The sequence below is a fragment of the Lepisosteus platostomus genome, chromosome 16, assembly GCF_059453375.1.
Source record: "Lepisosteus platostomus isolate fLepPlt1 chromosome 16, fLepPlt1.hap1, whole genome shotgun sequence".
Lineage (NCBI taxonomy): Eukaryota > Metazoa > Chordata > Actinopteri > Semionotiformes > Lepisosteidae > Lepisosteus > Lepisosteus platostomus.
In genome coordinates, this window is record NC_142626.1 from 5,858,821 (window position 1) to 5,881,044 (window position 22,224).

The 22,224-nt window shown below is 49.9% G+C and overlaps 2 protein-coding genes across 2 annotated transcripts in view; one reads left to right on the forward strand and one right to left on the reverse strand.

Moving 5' to 3' along the window:
• LOC148646772 (latent-transforming growth factor beta-binding protein 3-like) overlaps positions 1 to 20,203 on the forward strand; it is a 45,910-nt gene extending 25,707 nt beyond the window's left edge. The window contains exons 12-18 of the mRNA XM_088609377.1: positions 1,616 to 1,753; positions 2,765 to 2,905; positions 5,956 to 6,084; positions 13,577 to 13,738; positions 14,625 to 14,714; positions 15,429 to 15,560; positions 16,515 to 20,203. Coding sequence (XP_088465503.1) covers positions 1,616 to 1,753; positions 2,765 to 2,905; positions 5,956 to 6,084; positions 13,577 to 13,738; positions 14,625 to 14,714; positions 15,429 to 15,560; positions 16,515 to 16,669 — 947 coding nt within the window. The 3' untranslated portion in view covers positions 16,670 to 20,203. The remainder of the gene's footprint in view (positions 1 to 1,615; positions 1,754 to 2,764; positions 2,906 to 5,955; positions 6,085 to 13,576; positions 13,739 to 14,624; positions 14,715 to 15,428; positions 15,561 to 16,514) is intronic.
• The window catches only part of LOC148646745 (NACHT, LRR and PYD domains-containing protein 3-like), a 2,700,574-nt gene that overhangs the window by 1,399,345 nt on the left and 1,279,005 nt on the right, over positions 1 to 22,224 (reverse strand). The gene's annotated exons all lie outside the window — the stretch shown is intronic.

Below are 22,224 nucleotides of genomic sequence, written 5' to 3' on the forward strand. Positions count from 1 at the left end.
GCTCCTGTCTGCCTGAGCACCCCCAGAGCTGGGCTGAGGTATCCCCGACTTTCCTTAGCGCAGCTGATTTCCAGTCAGTGACTGAAGAGTGAAACCCAAACCAGAGAGCACAAGTGGAAGCTGTGTGGGAACGCATTTAAAAGCGAAAACAGGGGGCCCTTCTTTACACACAGGGCGGTGGGAGTCTGGAACAAGCTGCCCAGCCCTGTGGTTGAAGCCCCTACCCTGGCTGCTCTCAAGACACAGCTGGGTGAGATCCTCCAGTCAGGACAGGGCCACTTTACACAAAGGGTGGTGGGAGGGGGGCCCAGCCATGTGATTAAAGCCGATACCCTGGCATCTCTCAAGACACAGCTGGATGAGATCCTCCAGACAGTCAGGACCACTTTACACAAAGGGTGGTGGGAGAGGGGGAACAAGCTGCCCAGCCATGTGGTTGAAGCTGAACTGCTTTCAAGAAACAGCTGGATGGGATCCTCCAGTCAGGACAGCAAGCTCTTCTTTACACAGAGGGGGGTGGGAGTGTGGAACAAGCTGCCCAGCCATGTGGTTGAAGCTGAACGTCTTTCAAGAAACAGCTGGATGACGTCCTCAGAAAAACGAACAACTCACTACCGCACAGGTCACAACAGCCAAATCGTTAACTAGTTAACTAGGCGAACGGTCAATGAGGTGAACTTCTGATTCCGAAAAGGAAAATAGCTTTTTTCTTTCCCTTCCGGGCGTTCCTCGAAGGCAATGCAGTTTGTAGCTCAGCTATTATCCGGTCTCGGTCTCCATACCTGGAAATGATAGTAACTGGGAAAGCAGGGGAGAGCGTTGACAAGTCCAGTCAGAGAGACGGATAACAAGCCTTTCTTCTTGTCTTGTCGTCTGAGCGTCTGGGGCGATCATGCAGGGGACGAAGATTTTATTTTTTCTCTTCTGCCTTCGTTGCGTAAACCAACAGGTACAGCTGGCACTGTGCTGGGGACTCTCGCAAATTAAAGGGCTTTTCCGGCCATTCTTCCATCTGCTAACGGCTCTATCCAATTCAGGGTCACTGGGGGGCCAGAGTCTATCCCTGCAGGCGACAGGCACATGGCAGGGTACACCCTGGATAGGATGCCAGTCCATCACAGGACGCACACAGACACAGACACACACTCAGACCAGGACCAATTTTCCCAAAGCTGCTTAACCCCCCAGCCAGGATGTCTTTGCACTATAGGAGGAAACTCGTGCAAACTGATGAAGAACATGCAAACTCCACCCAGACAGCACCCCAGTCCGCAAGGCCAACCACTCCGCCCAGCTAAATGGCTTTTGAAAGGGCAAAACGTTTGGCCATGTCATTTTTTGTTTGTATGATTAAAAGCTGTGTCAAAGATCTCTGTTTGAACACCTATGTGCTGTATAGGAGCAAGGTTAGGCTAGCTGAAAAAAACAAAACACTGGTGTTGGGCACGCCTCTGAAACGTCACTTAAAAGCCCACCGTCGTTTACTAAGCTGGGGGTCACGGGTAGCCGGAGATGCAGGCCTGCCCCCCAGTCGACGAGAGTTGGGTCTTCCCTGCTGCGGTGCCGCGATGAAGAGGGGAGCTTGCCCTGATCGGGCGCTGTTCTGTGCCACCAGACGTGGACGAGTGCCACGACGAGTCGCTGTGTGCTAACGGGGCCTGCGTCAACACTAGGGGCTCCTTCTTCTGCACCTGCACCCCCCCCTGGGCCTCCGACTCGTCCAAGAAGAAGTGTGTGATGCCCGCGGTCGTAGGTACGTGGCAAGGGAGGAAGTCCTGTTCTGAAGGGCAGCAGACCGGTCCTGGCCGGTACACTGAAGCAGCGCGGCGCGGCTCTTCGAGATTTAGAAAGTGTCAGAAAGATGCTTATTCCTCGTCAGGGCCACAGCACCTCAGAGGCTGTCCCAGAAGCACAGGGCACAAAGTAAGGCCACCCCCTGGACGGGACACCAGTCCACCACTGGACACACATACACACACACACCCTGGACGGGACGCCAGTCCATCACAGGACACGCACACACACCCACACACCCCCTTGTCGGGATGCCAGGCCATCACTGGACACGTGTACACACACCCACACACCCTGGACGGGACGTTAGTCCATCACGGGACACGCGTACACACACCCACACACCCTGGACGGGATGCCAGTCCATCACAGGACACGCACACACCCTGAACATGCCAGTCCATCACCGGACACGCACACACACCCTGGACAGGACAGCAGTCCATCACTGGACACGCACACACACCCACACACCCCCTGGACGGGACAGCAGTCCATCACCGGACACACACACACACCCTGGACATGCCAGTCCCATCACATGACACGCACATGCACCCACACAACCCCTGGACGGGACAGCAGTACATCACTGGACACGCAAACACACCTACACACCCCCTGGATGGGACAGCAGTCCATCACCGGACACGCACACACACCCTGGACATGCCAGTCCCATCACAGGACACACACACACCCTGGACGGGATAGCAGTCCCATCACAGGATACACACACACTCACATCCCATGGACGGGACAGCAGTCCCATCAAAGGACACACACACGCCCTGGACGATACACCAGTCCATCACTAGACACACACACACACCCTGGACGGGACATCAGTCCATCGCTGGACACACTTTGGAAAGTGAGTTTGGGAAGCCCCGTTCTGTGTTGTGTGCTGTTGTCTGGAAGCAATCCCCCCACCCCCACCCCCGCCTAACACGGCAGAGTGCCGTTGCAGATGTGGACGAATGCCAGGACCCGGCCAACTGCAAGAACGGGCGTTGCCTGAACACCCTGGGGTCCTACTACTGCATCTGCTCCCTGCCCTGGACCCTGGCCACCGACCGCAACAGCTGCATCCCCCCCGAGGAGCAGGGTGGTGAGGAAGGGCGTACCCATCTTCATATTCGAAGGACTGCCCCCCAACCCCCCCAACCCTGACCCCACCCGACCCCTTCAGCGCGATTTTAAGCCGGCGGGTGTTGCTTAAAATGGAAAGGGACCTGTTGAAAACCGCCGCAAGACGGGACCTCCTCCACCTCCCTTGGCCTTCATCTCCGGTCTCCCTGGGTTCTTCTTATATCACGCCTGCTGGCTTGTAGAGCAGCAGCAAAGATCCGTCGGTCTTTAGCCAGTTCTTCTATGGTATCCCAGCTACGGCTCACGGCCTGCAGGTTCTCCTTCCACAGATCTCCGTCAGGTGGTTTCGGGGTCTTCCTCGCTGGCGTCTTCCCCCTTCAGGAGTCCAGCGCAGGGCAGCCTTAGTGATGGGGTTCTCCCTTCTCGCGATCCGTCTCCCCCGTCTTCTCTTCCCGACGGTGGCCGTACTCTCTCGATGGCATGGGGGGGCTAGCCTTTCTTCGCCCGGAGGTAGTCCTTGTTCCAGGAGAGGCGTAGGATCCTTCCCAAGCCTGTGGGATGAAGTGTTGTTAGCTGGTTCAGATCTCCCTGCGCCATGCCCCAACGTTCTGAGCCATACAGAAGAGTTAGGGTTAGACACAGCTCTGGTATAGCTTCAGCAGGGTGCGAGTACTATATTGGGGTGACTTCCAAATGTTGTGAAGCATCCTAAAGACATTTCCAGCTTGTGTTAGTCTGTTCTGGATGTTCTTCTCCCTGGATCTGTTTCGGGACGAACCAAGCGCAGACGATCTGAAATCTGTGCCTTTCCTGAACGTGGTTTTCCACTGATCACGGCTCCTGGTTTTGTAGCAGAGCTGACCCAGAGCCCCAGATCAGAGGGCAAACAGGGGTAAATTAATCCCTTAAACTACTGTGGGTGCATGTTACACCAGTCAGCCCCTTACAGCATAGACATCGCATATAACATACAATGAAAAGCATGTGTGAGGCACTTACTGTGGTTTTTCTTTTTTTAAGAACAAAAGAGGCCCAAATTAGGGAATTTAGGAGCTGTAGAAACTTCTAGTTGTTAAATATGTTTGCGAAAGGGGTTCTTTGAAAATATGAATATTGGTACGACCCCTGCGCTTGAATAATCCATGATGGGCGATTAACGAGGGAGGGCCAGGGAGGGGGGGAGATCTAAGCTGGGGCAGTTCAGTCAGAGCAGAAGGATGAGATGATAACTGTCTCCCGAACGTTACAGGTAAGTGTGACTGACGCACACAGCTCAGCCGTGTCCCAACCACGAGGCAAATTCCGAATGTTGTCTGCAGTGTTGAGAGAAACAGGTTTGCACATCAAGAGCAGGGATCACACATTCCTCAGTCTTCCTTCCTTCCATAGTTCACACATATGGAAACTACAGAACATTACCTGCTGCCATACGGATGGAATGACCGAGACAACACATATTGAATGCACACGTGAAAAAACATTGCAGTGCAGAAAATGCACTTCATTGGTAGAACGTGCATCCTGCACAGTGCCCAGATACTGGAAACCTGAATGCAGTCTAAAATCCGTCTTTTAACATTGCGGGAGTAACATCAGTATACATTGAAATATAATGACAGATGTCTGAGAAATAATGATATGCGTTTTAAAAATGCATATTTGTTGATGGTCATTAACATTTGATAAATGTGTTCCAGTATGTGTTTTGGCCACTATTTGTAATGCAGGATGCAAACCGGATACCTCTTATTGATCTTTACACTGGTAAATGTTGCGCTTTTACCACAATTTTACCATACTCCTGCTGTGGACTCTAGGGGGTCTCTACTCTGTTTTCACTTGCTTACTATAGTACTGGCCCCCAGGAAATGATGATGGGAAAGCCGCAGAACTGTCACAACACAATGATCAGTTTACCAAGATATCTCTCGTCTGTCTTGAGAGAGATCGTCAGCATATACACATCTTTATCTGTCAGTTGTAAGTAGGCTAGGAGACTCTCGATAGCAGGTATCCTTGAAAATCAGATAGACAGAGGCCCCCTGACACTGTGTCTATCACAGAAGATAACGAAAAGGCTTTATAGTGCTGTTTTTTTAAACCTGACACCAGTTCGGGCAGAGCGATGGCACTGTGGCTCAGGATCTGCGCCTGTGGCTGGAAGGTTGCCAGTTCAGATCCCGCGGCCAGCAGAGGAATCCTACTCCATTGGGCCCCTGAGCAAGGAGCAAGGCCCTTCACCCCAACTGCTCCAGGGGTGCTGTATAAATGGCCGACCCTGTGCTCTGACCCCCAGTTTCTCTCTCCCTGTCTGTGTGTCTCATGGAGAGCAAGTTGGGGTATGTGAAAAGACACATTCATAATGCAAGACATTGTATATGGCCAAAAAAGTGATCTATCTCTTGAGTTTGGACTTCAACCATTAGGCCCTGCAGAGTGCAAAATCGCTGCGCAGAAAAGCACAGGTTTTGAGTAACTCAAAACACCCAGATTGTGACATGTGAGCAGAGCAGGAATGAGTGTGTATCAGGTGTTATACAGTATGTGGTCATGCTGCATCCATCTGCATCTGCATCCATCAAACCCCCAGAAATCAAAGAGCCTGTTGGTTTCTCTGTCCTTTTTATGACGTCACTTCGAGTCTCAGCATCAGCTCCCCCACACTGCCTCCACCAACGAGACCGCCCCGTCTTTCCGCCCTGCACCACCTGCAGTCATCAGCGCGATCAGTTGCCTGACTAGCCAACCGATCAGGGAGTCTGGTCGAGTGTTGTGCGCGCACATGCCTGTGGCGTGAGGAAGGGTTGTGTTTCAAGCCCCTCCTTTGATTTCGCCCTGGGGGCCGAAACACATGCCTCTTTTGCTACCCCCCCATCCCTCTTCCACGTCCCCCATGGCCGGGGGGGGAGGGGCTGGGGCTCGACCCAGGCGAGGCGGTCCTGCTTTTGCCTGCCCGTGCCGCTTGTTGGGGCGAGACAGCAGGGAGAGAGAGAGAGAGAGACACCTGTGCGATGTACCCGGATTGTTTTTGCCTTGTGTAACCCCCATGTCTGTGGTGATCCCTTGCAGATGTGAATGAATGTCAGGACCCATCCTATTGTAAGAATGGAGTGTGTATCAATACGCCTGGTTCCTATCACTGCATCTGCACTCAGCCCTTCACCTTCAGCGCTGCGCTCAAACAGTGCGTCTATGACGGTGGGTATCAAACGCTGCTGAGCAACTTTAGCGTGAGGGCTAGCTGCTGCCAGGGTGGGAGTGGCGCTGGCCAGGCTGGGCCACGTACTGACTGCAGGTGGGGGGGGGGGGGGTGCCCCCATTAGTGACGGGCCCAGGGGGTCGGGGCCGACCCTCGGCACAACAGAGCCTCCTTCTGGCCGCCGACTGGCTGGCAGGAAGCCATCAGCGTGGCGTCGCGTGCGTCCGGGAGGAGGTCGTCACCGGGAATCGAGATTGCGGGTTTCTCCCCCTCCCTTTCCCAATTCCCCAATCCCAAATTTCGGACGGGCTGCAGCTGCTTTTTGTGCGCCGTGTGCTTGTTCAGTTGTCGGGGAGGCAGGCGGTAAAACTTGAGTTTCGCCACTCGGAAGAGCGACATTTCATAGTCTGACAGAATCGCGGAAAGGAGGAAAGCGCAGTAAAACTCTGGAAAATCAACACCCCCCCCATGAATGTTTCCTGTGATTATAATAAGAATCACTTACACTTATATAGCGCCTTTCTGGAGGCTCCACTCAGAGCTCTTTACAGGTCATGGGGATCCCCTCCACCACCAGAAGGGTGCAGCCCCACCTGGATGAGGCGCCAGTCTGCTCCCCACACACCAGCTCTCAGTGGGGAGGAGAGCAGAGTGATGGAGCCAGTTCAGAGAGGGGGGTTATTAGGAGGCCATGATGGGTAAAGGCCAGGGGGGAATTTGGCCAGGACTCTGGGGTAACACCCCTACTTTTTTCGAGAAACGTCCTGGGGTTTTTAATGACCCCAGAGAGTCAGCACCTCGGTTTAGTGTCTCCATCTCTATACTGGGGCATTAGGACCCACATAGGCCGCAGGGTGAGCGCCCCCTACTGGTCCCACTAACACCTCTTCCAGCAGCAACCTTGGTTTTTCCCAGGAGTCTCCCCTCCAGGTACTTGCCAGGCTCACTCCTGATGAGCTTCAGAAGTTTGCCAGATGTGAATTGCAGGGTAACAAGGCTGCTGCTTGGTGTTCGCGTGTGTGCAGTGCTGTCCAGTCCTTGTCACTTGTCAGGCTTGCTCCCACTGTGGAAGTGGGGTGGGGTGGAGGGGGTTGGAGCGCTGCAGGGTCAGCTGGCATTTGCCACAGTAACCAGCCACCCCTCCACGAGCCTGTCACACTGTACCGGTTACCATGGGAAGTGCAGTCCACCAGTAAACCTGCATCACCTGCAGGGCGATTTGCATCAACAGCCGCACCAGGTGGTGCAGAATGTCTAAGGTTTGCTGGGAAGGGGGTACAGAGGTGACCTCTATGACTGAGTCTGCTCTACAAGTGTCGCTCGAAGCCCCTCAATTTTATAATTCCCTCATCTCCTGTCTTGTACTTCCTCGGATTCCTGACAGCGTTTTGTTTTCTACCATGTCTTTTGGATCACCCCCTGCTCTGGTTTCTCTCTACACTGGTAATCTCAGCTTAGACCCCGGCTTGCTGTACAGACTGTTTGTGCTTCGCTACAGTGTCCAGTACCAGCTTTGACCACAGCCAGTTTCTGACCACAGACTCTGGATTTCTGGTTCGCCTGCTTTCCCCTGCTTGTGTCCATCTGGTATACCTGTCCCCTGCTCTTGGGTTTATTTTCCCAAAAAAATGGGCAGCAGCTTTGTTCCTGTGTGAGCGGAGCTTTCCTGCGTTTTCACTGTGGTTTTACCATGCTTTACTGCACTGCAATCCACCTTTACCATGGTACACCAGCAAACAAGTATAGAATCTACCCCCACCGAAGAACCCGTCAAGCATGCGTGTTTCTCAGCCTCCAAGCTGTTATCTCATCACAGAAAAGCCTCTGCTCGGATGCAGAGGGCAGAGGTGTGCGGGTTCGAACCCGTCCGACTCTGGCTAACTCATTTCCGACTGGAACACGAGATCTCCGATGCAACTGGGAACAAAGGGATGTCAGCCCCCATAATCTGGAATTCTGGGTATCCGTCCTCCAGCTGACATGAAAGCCCTAAAGGAGAGGGTCTCTTGGTGTTGCTGTATCAAAATCAATATTGACATTGATATTCACCTGCTTTGATAGACATGACGAGGGTCAGCAGACACTGTAGCACATTATATATTATACAGCATATTATAGCATTGACTTTAATATTTGCAATGCTGTACTTCAGTGTTTTCACAGAATCTATACCATCGCATATTTAACCTCTAGTGTATCGCAAGCCTTATACTTTTGATTTCTCAGGAATTTCAAAGCGTTTATTACAAATACTAAAGGTTAGAACCTGTAAAATCTAAACTTGGGTCACGTAAATATCTGAAGTTAGAAGGAGAGGTAAAAGGTAAGTTCTTGCTCAAAAGCCTTTGGTCATAAAACTGCATATGATTCACTGAAAGGGAATTCAGAACCCTGTACTCTACAGTATCTCTGGGCTTATGAAAACATGACTGCGATATCTACAATCCACCATGAATATCTTTATATACTCTGGGGAATTAAAACCAAGGGGTTTTCTGATATTGTCTTAACTTTTTTGGCAAAATTATTTTACACCATCCATGTCTGTTACAATACTGTAGCAGTCCACCCCCTAGGCACTGCACTGCCCCTTGACCTTTGCCCTTTCACCTTTAGCCAGGCTAGCTCCCTCCTCTTCCTCGTCCTTCTTAAAGTGGGGAAGGACCTTCTCTTCCTTCAAGTCCTCATGTCTCTGTCTCTCTCTCTCTCGCACCTGATCTCCCGCTCTGTGATCGGCTCGCCCGCTTGTGATCTTCCTGGGCAGGAAAGCTGAGAGAGCCTGGATCTGCTATTCCTGCCTGGCACTTCTGCACGCGCGGGCGCAGCTGGGATCAGTGCCCTGCGGCTTAATCCATTTAACGGCTTTTAATGACCCCCCTCCTGCCAGGCGCTTGACGCTGCTACGCTGCTTTCCGTTGAAGCGCCTTGTTCTCCTGCATCTGGAGGTGGCTGAGCTCTGAAAAGATGTTACCCAGCAACCGTTGGCGGTGATGGCCTCACAAAACGATTAACCGCGTACAGGCGCTCGCCCCGCTGCCCGTTAATAACATGACACCCATCCCTTTTTCTGAGTGGTGAACCATTCAGGTTAAAAAAACGGTTCAAAGTTTGTATTCAGTACGAAAGGGCGCCGCAATGTAATATAATAGGAATATGATATTGCATAATATAAATTACTATAAAAAGTAATAACATAGGATACTGTTGTATATTATAGCATGTATTCATGTCTAAAATAATGTTGTTAATGATGTAATGCAAAGTTATAAACAATGTTGCATAACTAGATGTTTTGAGTTAGGACTGTCATGATTCAGGCTGTGGTCAGGATTATGATGTTGTTATTAATTCCAGTCGACAGCAGAACCTAGTTAATATTTCATCACGGTCTCGCCGTTAATGCTTCAGGATATATATATATAAGTTAGCGCTCCTTATAAGTAGGCCTGTCAGGACTGCATTTCCCAGAGGGTTCTGGGGAATGTGGTCCTGACAGGACTGTTCTCTCATAGTAGTTGTAAATTCCATTTGAAATCCCTGATCGAAAGTGTTGTCCGGTAGTCTGTATTCCAGATTTTAGACTTTATAAAAACACTATATTAGGCAATACTACAGTATAGAATATATACTGCTCTGATGTTTGTATCTGGTGGACTTATGAAGAGGCTGTATATTAGTTGAATGTACAGGGTAGTCACAAAAATGCTCTGTTGACTGAATTATAAGTTTGTATTTTGTGTAGACAGTGTACTCCGAATATTCATGTTGGGTACACCATTCTGCTTCTAGAAAACCCCTAATATCATCTCGGCTTACCTTTAGCATTGTGACATTACTGATTCTAGTCGGTTAATACCCACCCAAAGTGATTCATCTCTCATCTCCTCCACTTAAATTGATTTTCTGGAATGGTTTTAGCGCTTGTGCTCAATGGCCAAGTTCAGTTCCCCCCAAAAAAGATGTGAGTTAAAGAGGAACATTTTACTCCTCTCGTTCAAAGCTGAGATACTGTAATAAGACCACATCATCAGCTCCTTAACATCCATTAATCTCATAAAATTAAAACACCCTGGAGGTGCTTCTTAACAATATTATGACCCTTTGTATCTCAGCAGAGAGTTGTTATTACAGTTTGTAAAACTGTTAAATCTTTTTTGTAAATTTCTAGCAAAAGATGAAGTGACCAGTTTACTGTTGACCTGAAAATATATATTTATAGGTTCTATATATATATAGATCTATAATTAAAGATGTTTTCTGGTCACATGTGCTGGTATCTTAGGGATTTACATGGTAATGAAATGTGCACACAGAAAGTCTCGTTACGGAGCTCCTGTTAGGAGTCTGAGCAGTACCGTTCGATGTGAAGGAGAGGCGACAATCCTGAAGGCAGGGTTCAAGTTAAATACACAGTAGCTGTCAGTAGCAAGACTAGGAATAATACAAAACGGGAGTGTGTTCATCAGTGGGGTTCTTGTAACCATGCATACATATTCTAACTGCTCCATCCAATTCAGGATCACGCGGGGGCCGGAGTCTATCCCAGAAAGCAATGGGCACAAGGCTGGATACCCCTTGGATGGACACCAGTCCATCACAGGGCACACACACACTCACACCAGGGCCAGTTTTCCCAGAAGCCAGTTACATCGACCGGTACGTCTTTGGACCGTGGGAGGAAACTGGAGCACCCAGAGAAAACCGATGCCAACGGGGGAGGGGGACATGCAAACTCCACACAGATAGCACCCCGAGTCCAGACCTGAACCCAGGGCCCCAGCACTGTAAGGCAGTAACGCCCGCCACTGCACCTCCATACTCTCCCTTTCTGGGTACTCTTAACTGAAAATAGCAGCAAAGATGCAGGAAGAGGTCAAATAAGTCGATCTAAAGAACTATTACACCACAGGCAGAGGTGATGATGAGCACCAGGGATCCCCTATGGGTTGGAACAGGCCTGGCCTGCAGGACTTCTGAGCCTATGTAGGGCTCAGGGGCAAAGTCCAAATGGACAGACGCAGTAGAGTGCTTGTTGGAAGAAAGAATTGACCAGACTACTTTAATAAACATCAGACCCTAGATTGGGGTATATTAAGGAAGCAGTGATTCTCTTCACATTGAAGGTCAGTAGGTTGCTTACTGTATCCACTAGCAACTCGATGAGCTGGGCAGGCCAACTCTCTGTCTCTCATTTATAACTTCTTTATGTTTTCATGAACTGGGGGGAACGGCTAACTTAGCGCATGTCATTTAACCTCATAGTTTAACACCATGGAAAGAGAGCTCCCCTCTACATTTCAATCTGACTTGGCCGTGAGTGTTTTCGGTATCAAAAACCAAGAATACTTATTGCATGCTCTAAAACTGCATGAGTGAGGCTGCTGTATTTGCAAAGACAAAGGTCAGCATTGGGTGAATAGGGCGGCTAGTCTGTTGACTTCAGGATCTGTTGTTCCAGTGGAATGTGTGGATTTTGTCGGCTATAAGGATCCGATCCCCAAATTGTCGGTTCGCCTGTTCCCCCCAAAAAAATGCTCTCATTCCTGGTGAAAGTCCCAGATGCTTAGGGCTTAAGGCAGGCCGATACCCCCATACCGATGTACCACACACAAGCACACAGGGATAAATTCAGAGACGCCAGGTCTTTGGAAGGTGGGAGAAAGAGGAAGCAACCCGTTTGACTGTAACGGGCCTCAGCGCGCCTGAGCCAGTTCCAGCAGTGACATCACATCTAGCAGTGACATCACATCACATCACCCCCCCCCCCCTCCAATGTAGGCCATGTGGAAGATGTAGAACTCTCATGGTGGAGGAGCTATCCCCTGTCCAGGGAGGGGCGCTGTGCTGTGAGCGATCAGGATTGAATCCCAATAGTAAGGGCAAGAACAAATGCACTCTTCACAAGAACATGGGACAGACCATGCAGACTCCACCCAGAAGGTATCTCACTCCCAAATCAAACTCGGGACCCAGAAGCGATGAGCCAGTAAGCACTAATTCCCATGTGACAGTTTACGATTTAGAAATATGTCTACCATTTATCTGCATCGTGAAAATGAGAATGTAGGGCTGATTTTTAAGCATTTTTTTTCAATTCCTTAAGCCTAGCACAACAACACTTCCACACACTCCACCATTATTGAATTCCAGTGCATTCCAGCAGTCTTTGGAGGGGTGCAGAAGGTAATTCGGGTATTTAAATAGATGCCTGCCTGCTCTCTCAGGGTGTTCTCTCCGGCTTCTGAACAGTGCTGTTCTCCTACATCTTCTGTATGCAAGTACTGTTGCAGCAGCTAAAAATGTCACCAGGTTTATCAAACAGGTATATGCGTGTGGATTTGCACACCAATCCTACACACTTGATTCAAATCCGAATGAAGGTCCCTATAGAAAGTCCGAGGCAGTATGCCGTACAAATCTAGCTAAAACGAATCAATGTCAGGTGTTAAAGGTCGTAGTGATGCAATATCAGGAGATTTGAAATCCCTTGATTAATACAGAACATACCAGAGCACAAGAGCCCCGTTGGCCCTGTTTGGTTTCTCGCACGCACCTGCTGGCTTCTGGGTGATTCGTCAATACAGGAATATGCCGCAAACAGGTCAGAGATGACACCCCAGAGCAGACCTGTTCGGCTCGTCTCGCCAGTCTGGTGCTGTACCGGACCGATCCAGAGGTCAAGAGCTGTCTCCGTCAGCAAAGGCTGGGCAGCAGGATCTGGGAGGGGAGGCGGGTGAGGGGGCTTGTTTCAGAGCTGATCCGGAAGCAGTCCGGGGTTCAAGAACGGATTCAGTGACGCCATCTGGCCTGGCCTGCTCCTCAGAGACGCGTTTTGAGTAATAACAACACCAATATAGCACTTTACAGGTCATGGGGATCCCCCTCCACCACCAGTAGTGCGCAGCCCCACCTGGATGAGGCGCCAGTCCGCTCCTCACACACCAGCTCTCAGTGGGGAGGAGAGCAGAGTGATGGAGCCAGTTCAGGGAGGGGGGTTATTAGGAGGCCATGATGGGTAAAGGCCAGGGGGAAATTTGGCCAGGACACTGGGGAAACACCCCTACTCTTTTCGAGAAATGCCCTGGGATTTTTAATGACCACAGAGAGTCAGGACCTCAGTTTTACGTCTCATCCGAAGGACGGCGCCTTTTTACAATATAGTGTCCCCGTCATTATACTGGGGCATTAGGACCCACACAGACCGCAGGGTGAGCGCACCCTGCTGGCCCCACTAACACCTCTTCCAGCAGCAGCCTCAGCTTTCCCAGGAGTCTCCCCTCCAGGTACTGGCCAGGCTCACACCTGCTGAGTCTCCAGTGGGGCTGCCGGTGAAGCTAAGCAGGTGTTCAAGTTGACAAGCCGCCCCCAGAACATGCAGTAGCTCTTGACGCGAGCGTTCTTCCGCAGCGAGGGCATTCTGGGAAGGCGCTCCCAGACCTGTAAGGCGTCTCTGTGTCTCTTTCTCTCTCTCTCCCTCTCCTCCTCCACCAGACCGCACTGCTGCCCACAAGGACGTGTGCTTCCTGCAGGTGGACGAGGACCTGATCTGCAGCATGCCCCAGAACCGCCTGCGGGTCACCTACTCCGAGTGCTGCTGCCACTACGGCCGGGGCTGGGGTCCCGAGTGCCGCACCTGCCCCCAGCGCAACTCAGGTACCCCCATCTGCTGCACCTTCGCCATGGTAGAGTTTCCAGGAAGTACAGCAGACTCCCCCAGCAACCCAGGGTGCAGTCAAGCTATCAGGATTCCCTGCCCTGCTGCTAGGGCTAGGGCTAAGGTTAGGGTTAGGATGAGGGTAACCTAACCTAGGCCCTGTGACACTAAACAAGCAGGCTTGTGAATCCAGCTCTTCTAATCCAGTAGAAATACTGCTCTTCTCTCCCAGGCGGTTTCAGTGGCAAATACTGCTCACTGGTTAACTCTGCCTGCGGATCACGCCGGAACATTTCTGCGCTGAAATGTCTGCTGCACAACCTGTACTTATTCGCTCGTACATCTCAGTGCATTAGTCATCACAGGGACTAGTGAGCAGGAAGGGCTGCTTCATGTCACAATTTGTGCAAACCCTCGACAACACGGAGACTCTCCAGCATTTTCCCAAAAGTATTTTGTGCCTAATTCGGAATGTTGTCAAATTTTGCGATACCGTCAGTGGATTTATTTTTGTCACTGAGATCTAATATCCTATCTGAGAAATTGGGACTACGGTTCCCATTTAAAAAAATATATATATATTTAAATTGTTACCATTGTATTGTTAGTAAGAAATGCGTACAGGCAGGCTAGAACTGTTACCTTGTGTTGCAAAATCAGTGCCGGTTCAAATCATGGATTCATGACTGGTCACCATCGTCAATGTGGTCCCCAGCACACATCGCATGATCGGAAAGCTGCTTGGTGTACCCGGGGGCGCAGTTTTCTGGTTTGCGCCCCCTCCCTCCCAGCATGCCTTTCTGTGTCTACGAATGCGCGAAGCCCGGACGATTCGTTTGCAAGGGGGACAGGGGGGCCAACCATCTCCCTTTCTGTCCCGGCCAGTTATCTTCAACCGGCTGTGCGAGCTGCACCTGGACACCGAGTCGGACGGGGAAGGCGAGTTCCTGGCTGCGTTTTCCAACTACAAGCCCGGTGAGCTGGCGCCGTCAGCCCCAGACGCCTCTGGGCTTGGTTACTGCACAGAACTGGGCGAACAGCCTGGGTGCTCCTGGATTCTGGGTCTCATCAAGTTAATGACCAGTTAAATCCCTCTAAAGCAGGGCTCTCCAGTCCAGATCCCACAGGGCCTTCTGGTTTTTATTTCAACCTGACTAGTCAATTAAAGAGTTATTTTTTAATATAGTATGTATTATAGTATAGTAAATTGTAGTTTATTATAGTATAGTTAATACATATAGTCTTTTACTTCGTATGAAGTCAAGACATTGACTGTTAAAGGTACGAGAGAGTTCGGGACACCAGGGTCAGAATTGTACCTAGGTAGCATATTGCTATGTGGTCCCTCCCCCTAACTCTCTCGTTCTCATTTACTTGTGTCTTCCTGCCACCCCTCCCTTGCTCCATCTCACGTGCCCCTTTCTCCCTTCCCATTATCCCCCCCTCGTGCTGTGCCCCTTCCCATCATCCCTCTTTCCTCTCTGTTCCTATATGTCTCCCTCCTTTCTCCCTTCGCATCATACCGCCTCATGGTATGCTCCCATCATCTCTCTCTCCTCTCTGTTCCTATACGTCTCCCTCCTTTCTCCCTTCCCATCATCCCCCATTGTGCCCTTTCCCATCATCCCTTTCTCTCTCTCCACCACCTGTCTCTCTGTCTCCTCCTCCTTCACTGTCCATCTCTCCCAGAAGGAGACAGTTCGGAAGAGGACTCGGACGAGTGCAGCTGTGCCAACGGGCGTTGCGTGCGCTCCTACCTGGGCACCATGTGTGAGTGCAACCCTGGCTTCAGGCTCGACCACACCAGGATGCGCTGCATCGGTAGGTACCCTACAGAACACAACCTCCAAACTCCTCTCTCCTTCCTCCCTTCCCATCATTCCCCCTCTTGCTGCGTCCTTTCCCATCATCCATCTCTCTTCCTCCTTCCTCCCTTCCCATCATTCCCCCTCTTGCTGCGTCCTTTCCCATCACCCATCTCTCTGTCCTCTCTTTTGGCCATAGTGATGGCAGAACAGTGCTCCAGGACTTAAGAGACCTTCCACTGAAACAGGGGTCAGAGATCAGGGAGAGCAACTGGGCTAGACATCCCCCCCCCCCCCACCAGGCTCTCCCAACACAAACAGCTGCTTAGTTTTGGATTAGTTTTGGACCGAAAAATGAACGTCCTTCCTGTTATTGTCCCAGATACCGAAATTTACTTTGCAGGCAGAATCAACAAAGCACGCAATATATTTAACACCACATGAACCCATTACCTAATAAGAGACATGCATTAGGAGATAAAATATAAATATAAATAAAATATGCAATGATTTTTTTCTCCAAATAAAGCAGGTTTATAGCTGTGGGAATAAAAGATAACCTAGTTGCACTGCACTTGAATCGAGGTGGTCTAAATCGATAGATCTGGATGGAAGGTGTCATGTTGTTCGAAATGATCTCCGCTGTGTAAGGTGATGACGGGCGGTGATTGTACTCGTCTTCTGCGCTGCTTGTTTCGGCCTTCTGTAGCTGTTTTGCACCAGCAATGGTGCTGGTCTTCACAGTCCTGCTCAGTCTGTTTTTGCTGTGTTGCGTGTATTCAAGCTACTAAACCAGGCCCCTCCCCAGTGACTGTCGGGACGGGTTCGGTGGAGTCTCTGTAGGATAAAGTTAGGGTTGTGGGGACACACATTTGAAAGAGCAGAGAATTCCTCGGGAGGTGGCGGTGCCAAATGGAGTCGCTGACACGTGTTCCCCCCCCCCCTCTCTCTCTCTCTCTCCTCCCCCCAGACATCGACGAGTGCGCGGAGCTGAGCGCGCGGGCCTACCCCTGCCAGAACGGCCGCTGCGTCAACGTCCCGGGCTCCTACAAGTGCCTGTGCAAGCAGGGCTTCAGCCACGCAGCCAAGCCCAACGTCTGCGTGCGCCGCGGCCGGGCTCCCTAGCGCCCCCCGCTGGGCGCCTGCACTCTCTCTCCCCCTTGCCATCCCCCCGTCTCTCTCTGTCTCCATTCTCCGCAGCTCCCCTCTGCCTTCCCCCCAACCTTCCCCCCCCCCGAGGCTCGTCCAGCTCACGGGTCTCCCAGCAGGTCATTGTCCTTCTGCTTCCAGTCATTTCCCAGCATTCCTGTGGCAGGGTGCCTCTGGGGCCCTGCCGAGACGAGGAGGAGGGGAGAGGTAGAGTTCACGGGCGACACAGATTCCCGGCTGTCGTCGTGTCGGGGAGTGGGTGGGACCGGGGCAGAGACGCCGAAAAGCCCGCACACAGATTGTAGCATCCGCCCCAGGTACCTTATTTAAAATGGCCAACTCCCAGAAGGCTCTGCCACCCGGCGTCCTGATTGGCCGCCCGTCCGGAAGGAGCCGTCAGCGGGGCGAGTCGACTCGCGCGTCCCCGCAATCCTGACTGAACTCAAGGCCTCTTCCTAAGGGGCTGTTCTCCTATCGTCTCCCGGACGAATGAAGCAAAACCGTCTGGAAGCAGCGCAGACGTCTTGTACGACAGACAACAAAAACATGAATAAATCGCATTTCCCAGCCACGTCCGACAACGCCAAGGGGCGGGACTCACGCTTTCCATTCGGTGCTTCCGTTGGCGGATTTCTCTTTCTGCTCGAGCTGACCCCCCACAGTTCCCCCCCCCTCCGAGACCAGTGCAGAGACTGAAACAAAGACCCCCAATAAAAAGGGCTGCTGATCCCTTGGTCGAATAAGTTTGTTCCCCCCTCCCCTTGTGACCTTAAAACATCGAGGACCAAGATTGTTCCTTTGTGTGCCGGACGTTACCCGTAGGTGCCTTCTCTTGAAAGACTCTGAAATCCCAGGCCCCTATCGGAGGTTTCGGAAGATCTGCGCAGCTCCGGGGGCTCGGACCGACTTTTCAGATCGGCGGCGGCAGCGTCCCCCTCCCTCCCCCAGTACTGATGGACTGAAATCGCCCGATTCCTTCAAAACCCGGCCGCCGCGAGCACAGAGGTAAAAACGAACAAACGTCCCAGCTCTCGTCCGGGCAGGTCGTAGCGCTGTCTCGCTTTGAGACAAGAGCTGCCCTTTCCTGACTACCTGGGAAAAAAAATCGGACTGGAAGCTCGACTCCAGAGATGATGGTCCAGGTAAAAGAGAGAATTCAGAGTTTTTAGGAATTCTGGCGCGGGACGAGGGTCACAGGATGTCCTGACAGTTGGTCTACTAAGTCATCTTGAATCGCCTGTTTTATCGTCTCTCAACTGGGCGACACTTGTAAGTTAATCAAGGAAGCAAGTCACCTGTTCAATTAAAGGGAACTCGAGTCTAGCTGGAGGGATGCTGTATCTTCACTTTTGTTTTTTGGTGACAAATGATCTTTTAAGTGCTTTATTTAAAAAAAAGCCACCTTATTAAAAGGATCTTGGGTCGAGTAAACATGGTTTTTCGCCATCGCTGGATTCCAAGCAGTGAATTGGCGAAACTCTTCAGGACCGGGGATGAAGACCTGGCTTTAAGGCAAGACGTGCGATTTCTTGCACCTGAGACAAGAGCCCTTAAAAACCAAAAGAGATTTATTATACTTTACTAGCACTTAAAGAATGCCAGGGCGCTTGATAATTCAACACGTTGTTTCCTGTCTTCGGTACAACGAGAGTTACCCTTTGGGAACTGTGACCTCATGCACACAGAGGCATCAGAAGTATGTGGACTTTGTGATTCTTACTTTCCGACAGATATGCATAGTTTTGAAAACCACTGAATTACTTATTTTCAGTTGGTTTTGTAACTTTTTTTTATTTCCAATAACTGATTCATGAAAAAAAATGTGTTGCAGTATTTACTCAGTTGAGCACAGGTGTCATGCTTTTTTAAAATATGAATTTCTTTCAGTCTGAGGTCAGCTTTGTAATACTTATTTCCTCTCCTCTCAAACCACCCTGCAGTGGATTGCTGTAAAAGGCATTTTGGGGCAGTTGCTCTTTACACTGCAGTGCAGACATCCTAGACACAATCAGGAGTTCCAATGGGCAACACGAGCATCAACATTTCACTTAGAATAGGGGTTTCAGGACCTGCTCTAATTATTTAACAAACAGGATAATGACAGTGCTCCTAACGAGGCTCGGAGGTGTACCAACGTGTACTGTAACCAACTGTGAAAGATCTTAAGAAACGAAAAAAAACCTTTATTAGTTCAATGAAGTCCATAATGAGGTTAATGGGTTGACTTACTGAGTTTGGACCATAAGATAAATAGATAAGACTTTATTGATCCCAAAGGGAAGTTGATGTGTTACAACAGTCTAGCCCAAGACAAGCAAAAACAGACATCAGAATAGATGAAAAATTATACAAAATAAATATAAAATAAATAAAAATAAATACATAGGTGTGTGCAAAATATGCTGATCATAGTCACTGTAAAAACAATAAAATATGTGCAAATATGGTTCATTCAGATTGTTCAAAAAGTACAATGGAGCACCATGCTGTCCATAGATTAGCAGATGAGGGGCTAACAGTCCTAGCCTAGTCCTAGGGCAGTGTTATACACCCTGACAGCCACCGGGAGGAAAGACCTGCGGAAACGTTCCCTTGAGCACCGTAGCTGGAGCATCCATGCATAAAAGCAGAACACACCACACCCTCCAGGAATCAGCTTTGAGACTCGGGTGCCTTCAGTTGTGTTTTCAGTTATTCTAGCAATTTGGGATGTTATCCATGCAAGGGCACTCTGGTGAGGCTTCTAAACCTTTAATTTACCTTGCAGTCGAGTCTTCGAATACTCAAGGTGAACTATACAGTACATATGCAGCCAATAGGAAGTATTGCAGTAGCTGTTCAATTGCATGAATCAACCAGGCCTAATTGACAGGCAATCCCTCATCATTAACATTTTCTTGCTCTTCTCTGCAGATCATGATAAAAGGCTGCTTTTTTGTACTGCAGAGTACAGATCCTTTGGAATCCACTGTAAGCTAAAAAAGATCGGTTTTAATTGCCCCTAATGGTAACAGATCCGGACTGTTTCCACACCAAGTTGGAAAAGTACTCAGCAGAAAGCCTGATGGAGAATAATATCTCTAGCTTTTGAACAACTGTGCCTGTCTCCTGGGTTGTTTTAGCGCACAGCATGTGAAATAAGAGTCTCGTCTTTTTTCTTACTCCTTCTACTCTAGGGGAGAAGCCATAGGCAAGATGAAAAAGATCCTGTGAAAAGATGTAATTTCTCTTCTGTGTTCTCTTGCTAGATCTGCACCTTAAAAATCTGTAAAACTTGCTTTTAAAAAAAAACATTGTTAGCAGCCTAAAGCTGATCTGCACCTGTCACAGACAAAGTGAAATGCTGACTTTGGAAATAAAGGGCATTTTGAATATTTTTTTATGCTGCATTTCTATATGGGATTCCTACTTTTTTTTTTTTACTGATCCCTCTCGTTAAATCTTCAGTCTTATTATTGACTGTTAGACTTGCACTTTTCCACGTTTTTGCCAATAAAGTGTCAAAATACAGCCCGTGTCTTCTTGCAAGAGTCTGCCATCAGTGTGTCGCTTAAAGTAACGTAAACAGAGCTAGAAGCACAGGAAATACTGTACAGTGCAGAACCTTGGAGCTACTGCATTAGTACAAGACAAAGGACAAACCCGCAGCCCCACTGGAGACTCAGCAGGTGTGAGCCTGGCCAGTACCTGGAGGGGAGACTCCTCCTGGGAAAGCTGAGGCTGCTGCTGGAAGAGGTGTTAGTGGGGCCAGCAGGGGGCGCTCACCCTGTGGTCTGCGTGGGTCCTGATGCCCCAGAATAGTGAGGGGGACATGAGACTGTTAACTGGCGCCGTCCTTTGGATGAGCAAGGCTGGAGGAGGGCCGCCTGAGACAAATGCGGGCAAACGCGAGACAATTGTGGCGCTGTGGCTTGTCGTGAAGGGCGCTGGTCTGCGGTCGGCGAGAGTCTGGGTTCACATCTCCCGAACGGACTGTGGTCGGCGAAGATCTCGGTTCAAATTGGCTATACATCTCTTTGGTGGCTCTGTGGTTAAGGATCTGTGCCTGCGACTGGAAGGTTGCCGGTTCAAAAACATGACACGGACCCAGACGCCTGTAGGACGAGGAAGCGTACGGAAAGAGGGTGCTACAGCTGAAATCGAGCTCCCCCCCATCTGTAAGAGCGCCCCCTAGGGACGACATCCGAGCAGGCAGGCTGCAGCACCATCAGAGTGGCAAAGGAGCAAGTTGGAGGGAAACATTTCATCCTGAGGAGAGGAGATCGTCTTATTGATCCGATCCCTTTCAACCAAATGCTGAAGGCAACGGACTTTAGTCAAACCCTTAGCTAGGGTTAGGATAATTAGAAAACATGGAGGATGTTTGATGGCATGGTTGTGTTCTAGGACGGAAAGGATTTTTAGGAAAAGTGATATTTCAATATCATCTTCACAATTTGTTTTTTGCCCATATGGCTCTCTGCACTGCTTTGCCCTAAATGGGAATGATGACTTAAAAGCAAAAGTTTGAAAGAAAAGGCTTCAACTTTTCAAACTGTAGCGTTTGGCATGTAATGCACTGGCATTTTTAACAGTTACAGCTAATATGTATGGGCTATTCCTGACTCTTAACCTATTTAACCCTGAAACAATGCTCATGGAGAACACCGTTCAACACTGCAATTTCTAATGACAGAATATTCTTCAAAAAAATAAAAATGTAGCCCAGTTCAAGGCCTAAAGGCGATTTAAAAGAGGGGGGTTTCAAATATTAGAAAAGCGCTACGTTAAAGGAAAGGTGGCAGAGCTTGCGATGAACCGAGGGGGGCAGAGACGGGGGGAGGAAGGTTATACTGTACTTCAGAAGCAGAACCGTAAAGGAACAAAACACATTCACCCTCCCAAGACGCTTAAGTCCAAGCGGAGCAAAAGTATGGACTAAACCTATGGAAGCCCTTTTCCGCCAGGAAGTAAAAAAAAACCGCGCTATGGTAACTCAGAATTGCGACTTTAGATCTCACATTTGCGACTTCGAAAAAGCCCATATTTCATTGTCCTCTTGTTATTGTAACGGATTCGGGTTCTAGGGCTTGTGCCCTCGCCTCTCCCACCCTACTTCGTGCCTCCCTGCATGGGCTCGAACCCAGGTCTTGCCAGCTGAGCTAAAGAATTACTAAGTCGCTTCCATACTAAACGGCTCGAGCAGACTAATGAAGGAAAAAAAAACTCGGGAAGAGAAAGCAGACAGCGCACCAGGACTCAAAGATCCAAAGAGGGGAAAACCTACCAGGGGGAAAAAAAAGATTATAGAGAACCAGCAGGAGAGAGAGAAAAAAAAACGTCGCAACAGATCCGCCCCTACAGCAGCCACCAGCTCGGCTTTCCGACACGCCGCGCAGCGTCGGAGAAACACCGGATTGTGATCCAGAGGAGGTGAAGGTGTTTTTTTTTAAAAAGAGAGAAACCGCACCAAGCCCAAAGTAGAAAGACCCTTGAAAAACAGAAAACAGGGCCGGCTCTTTCTCAACCACGACGGTGTCTCGTTTCTTTTC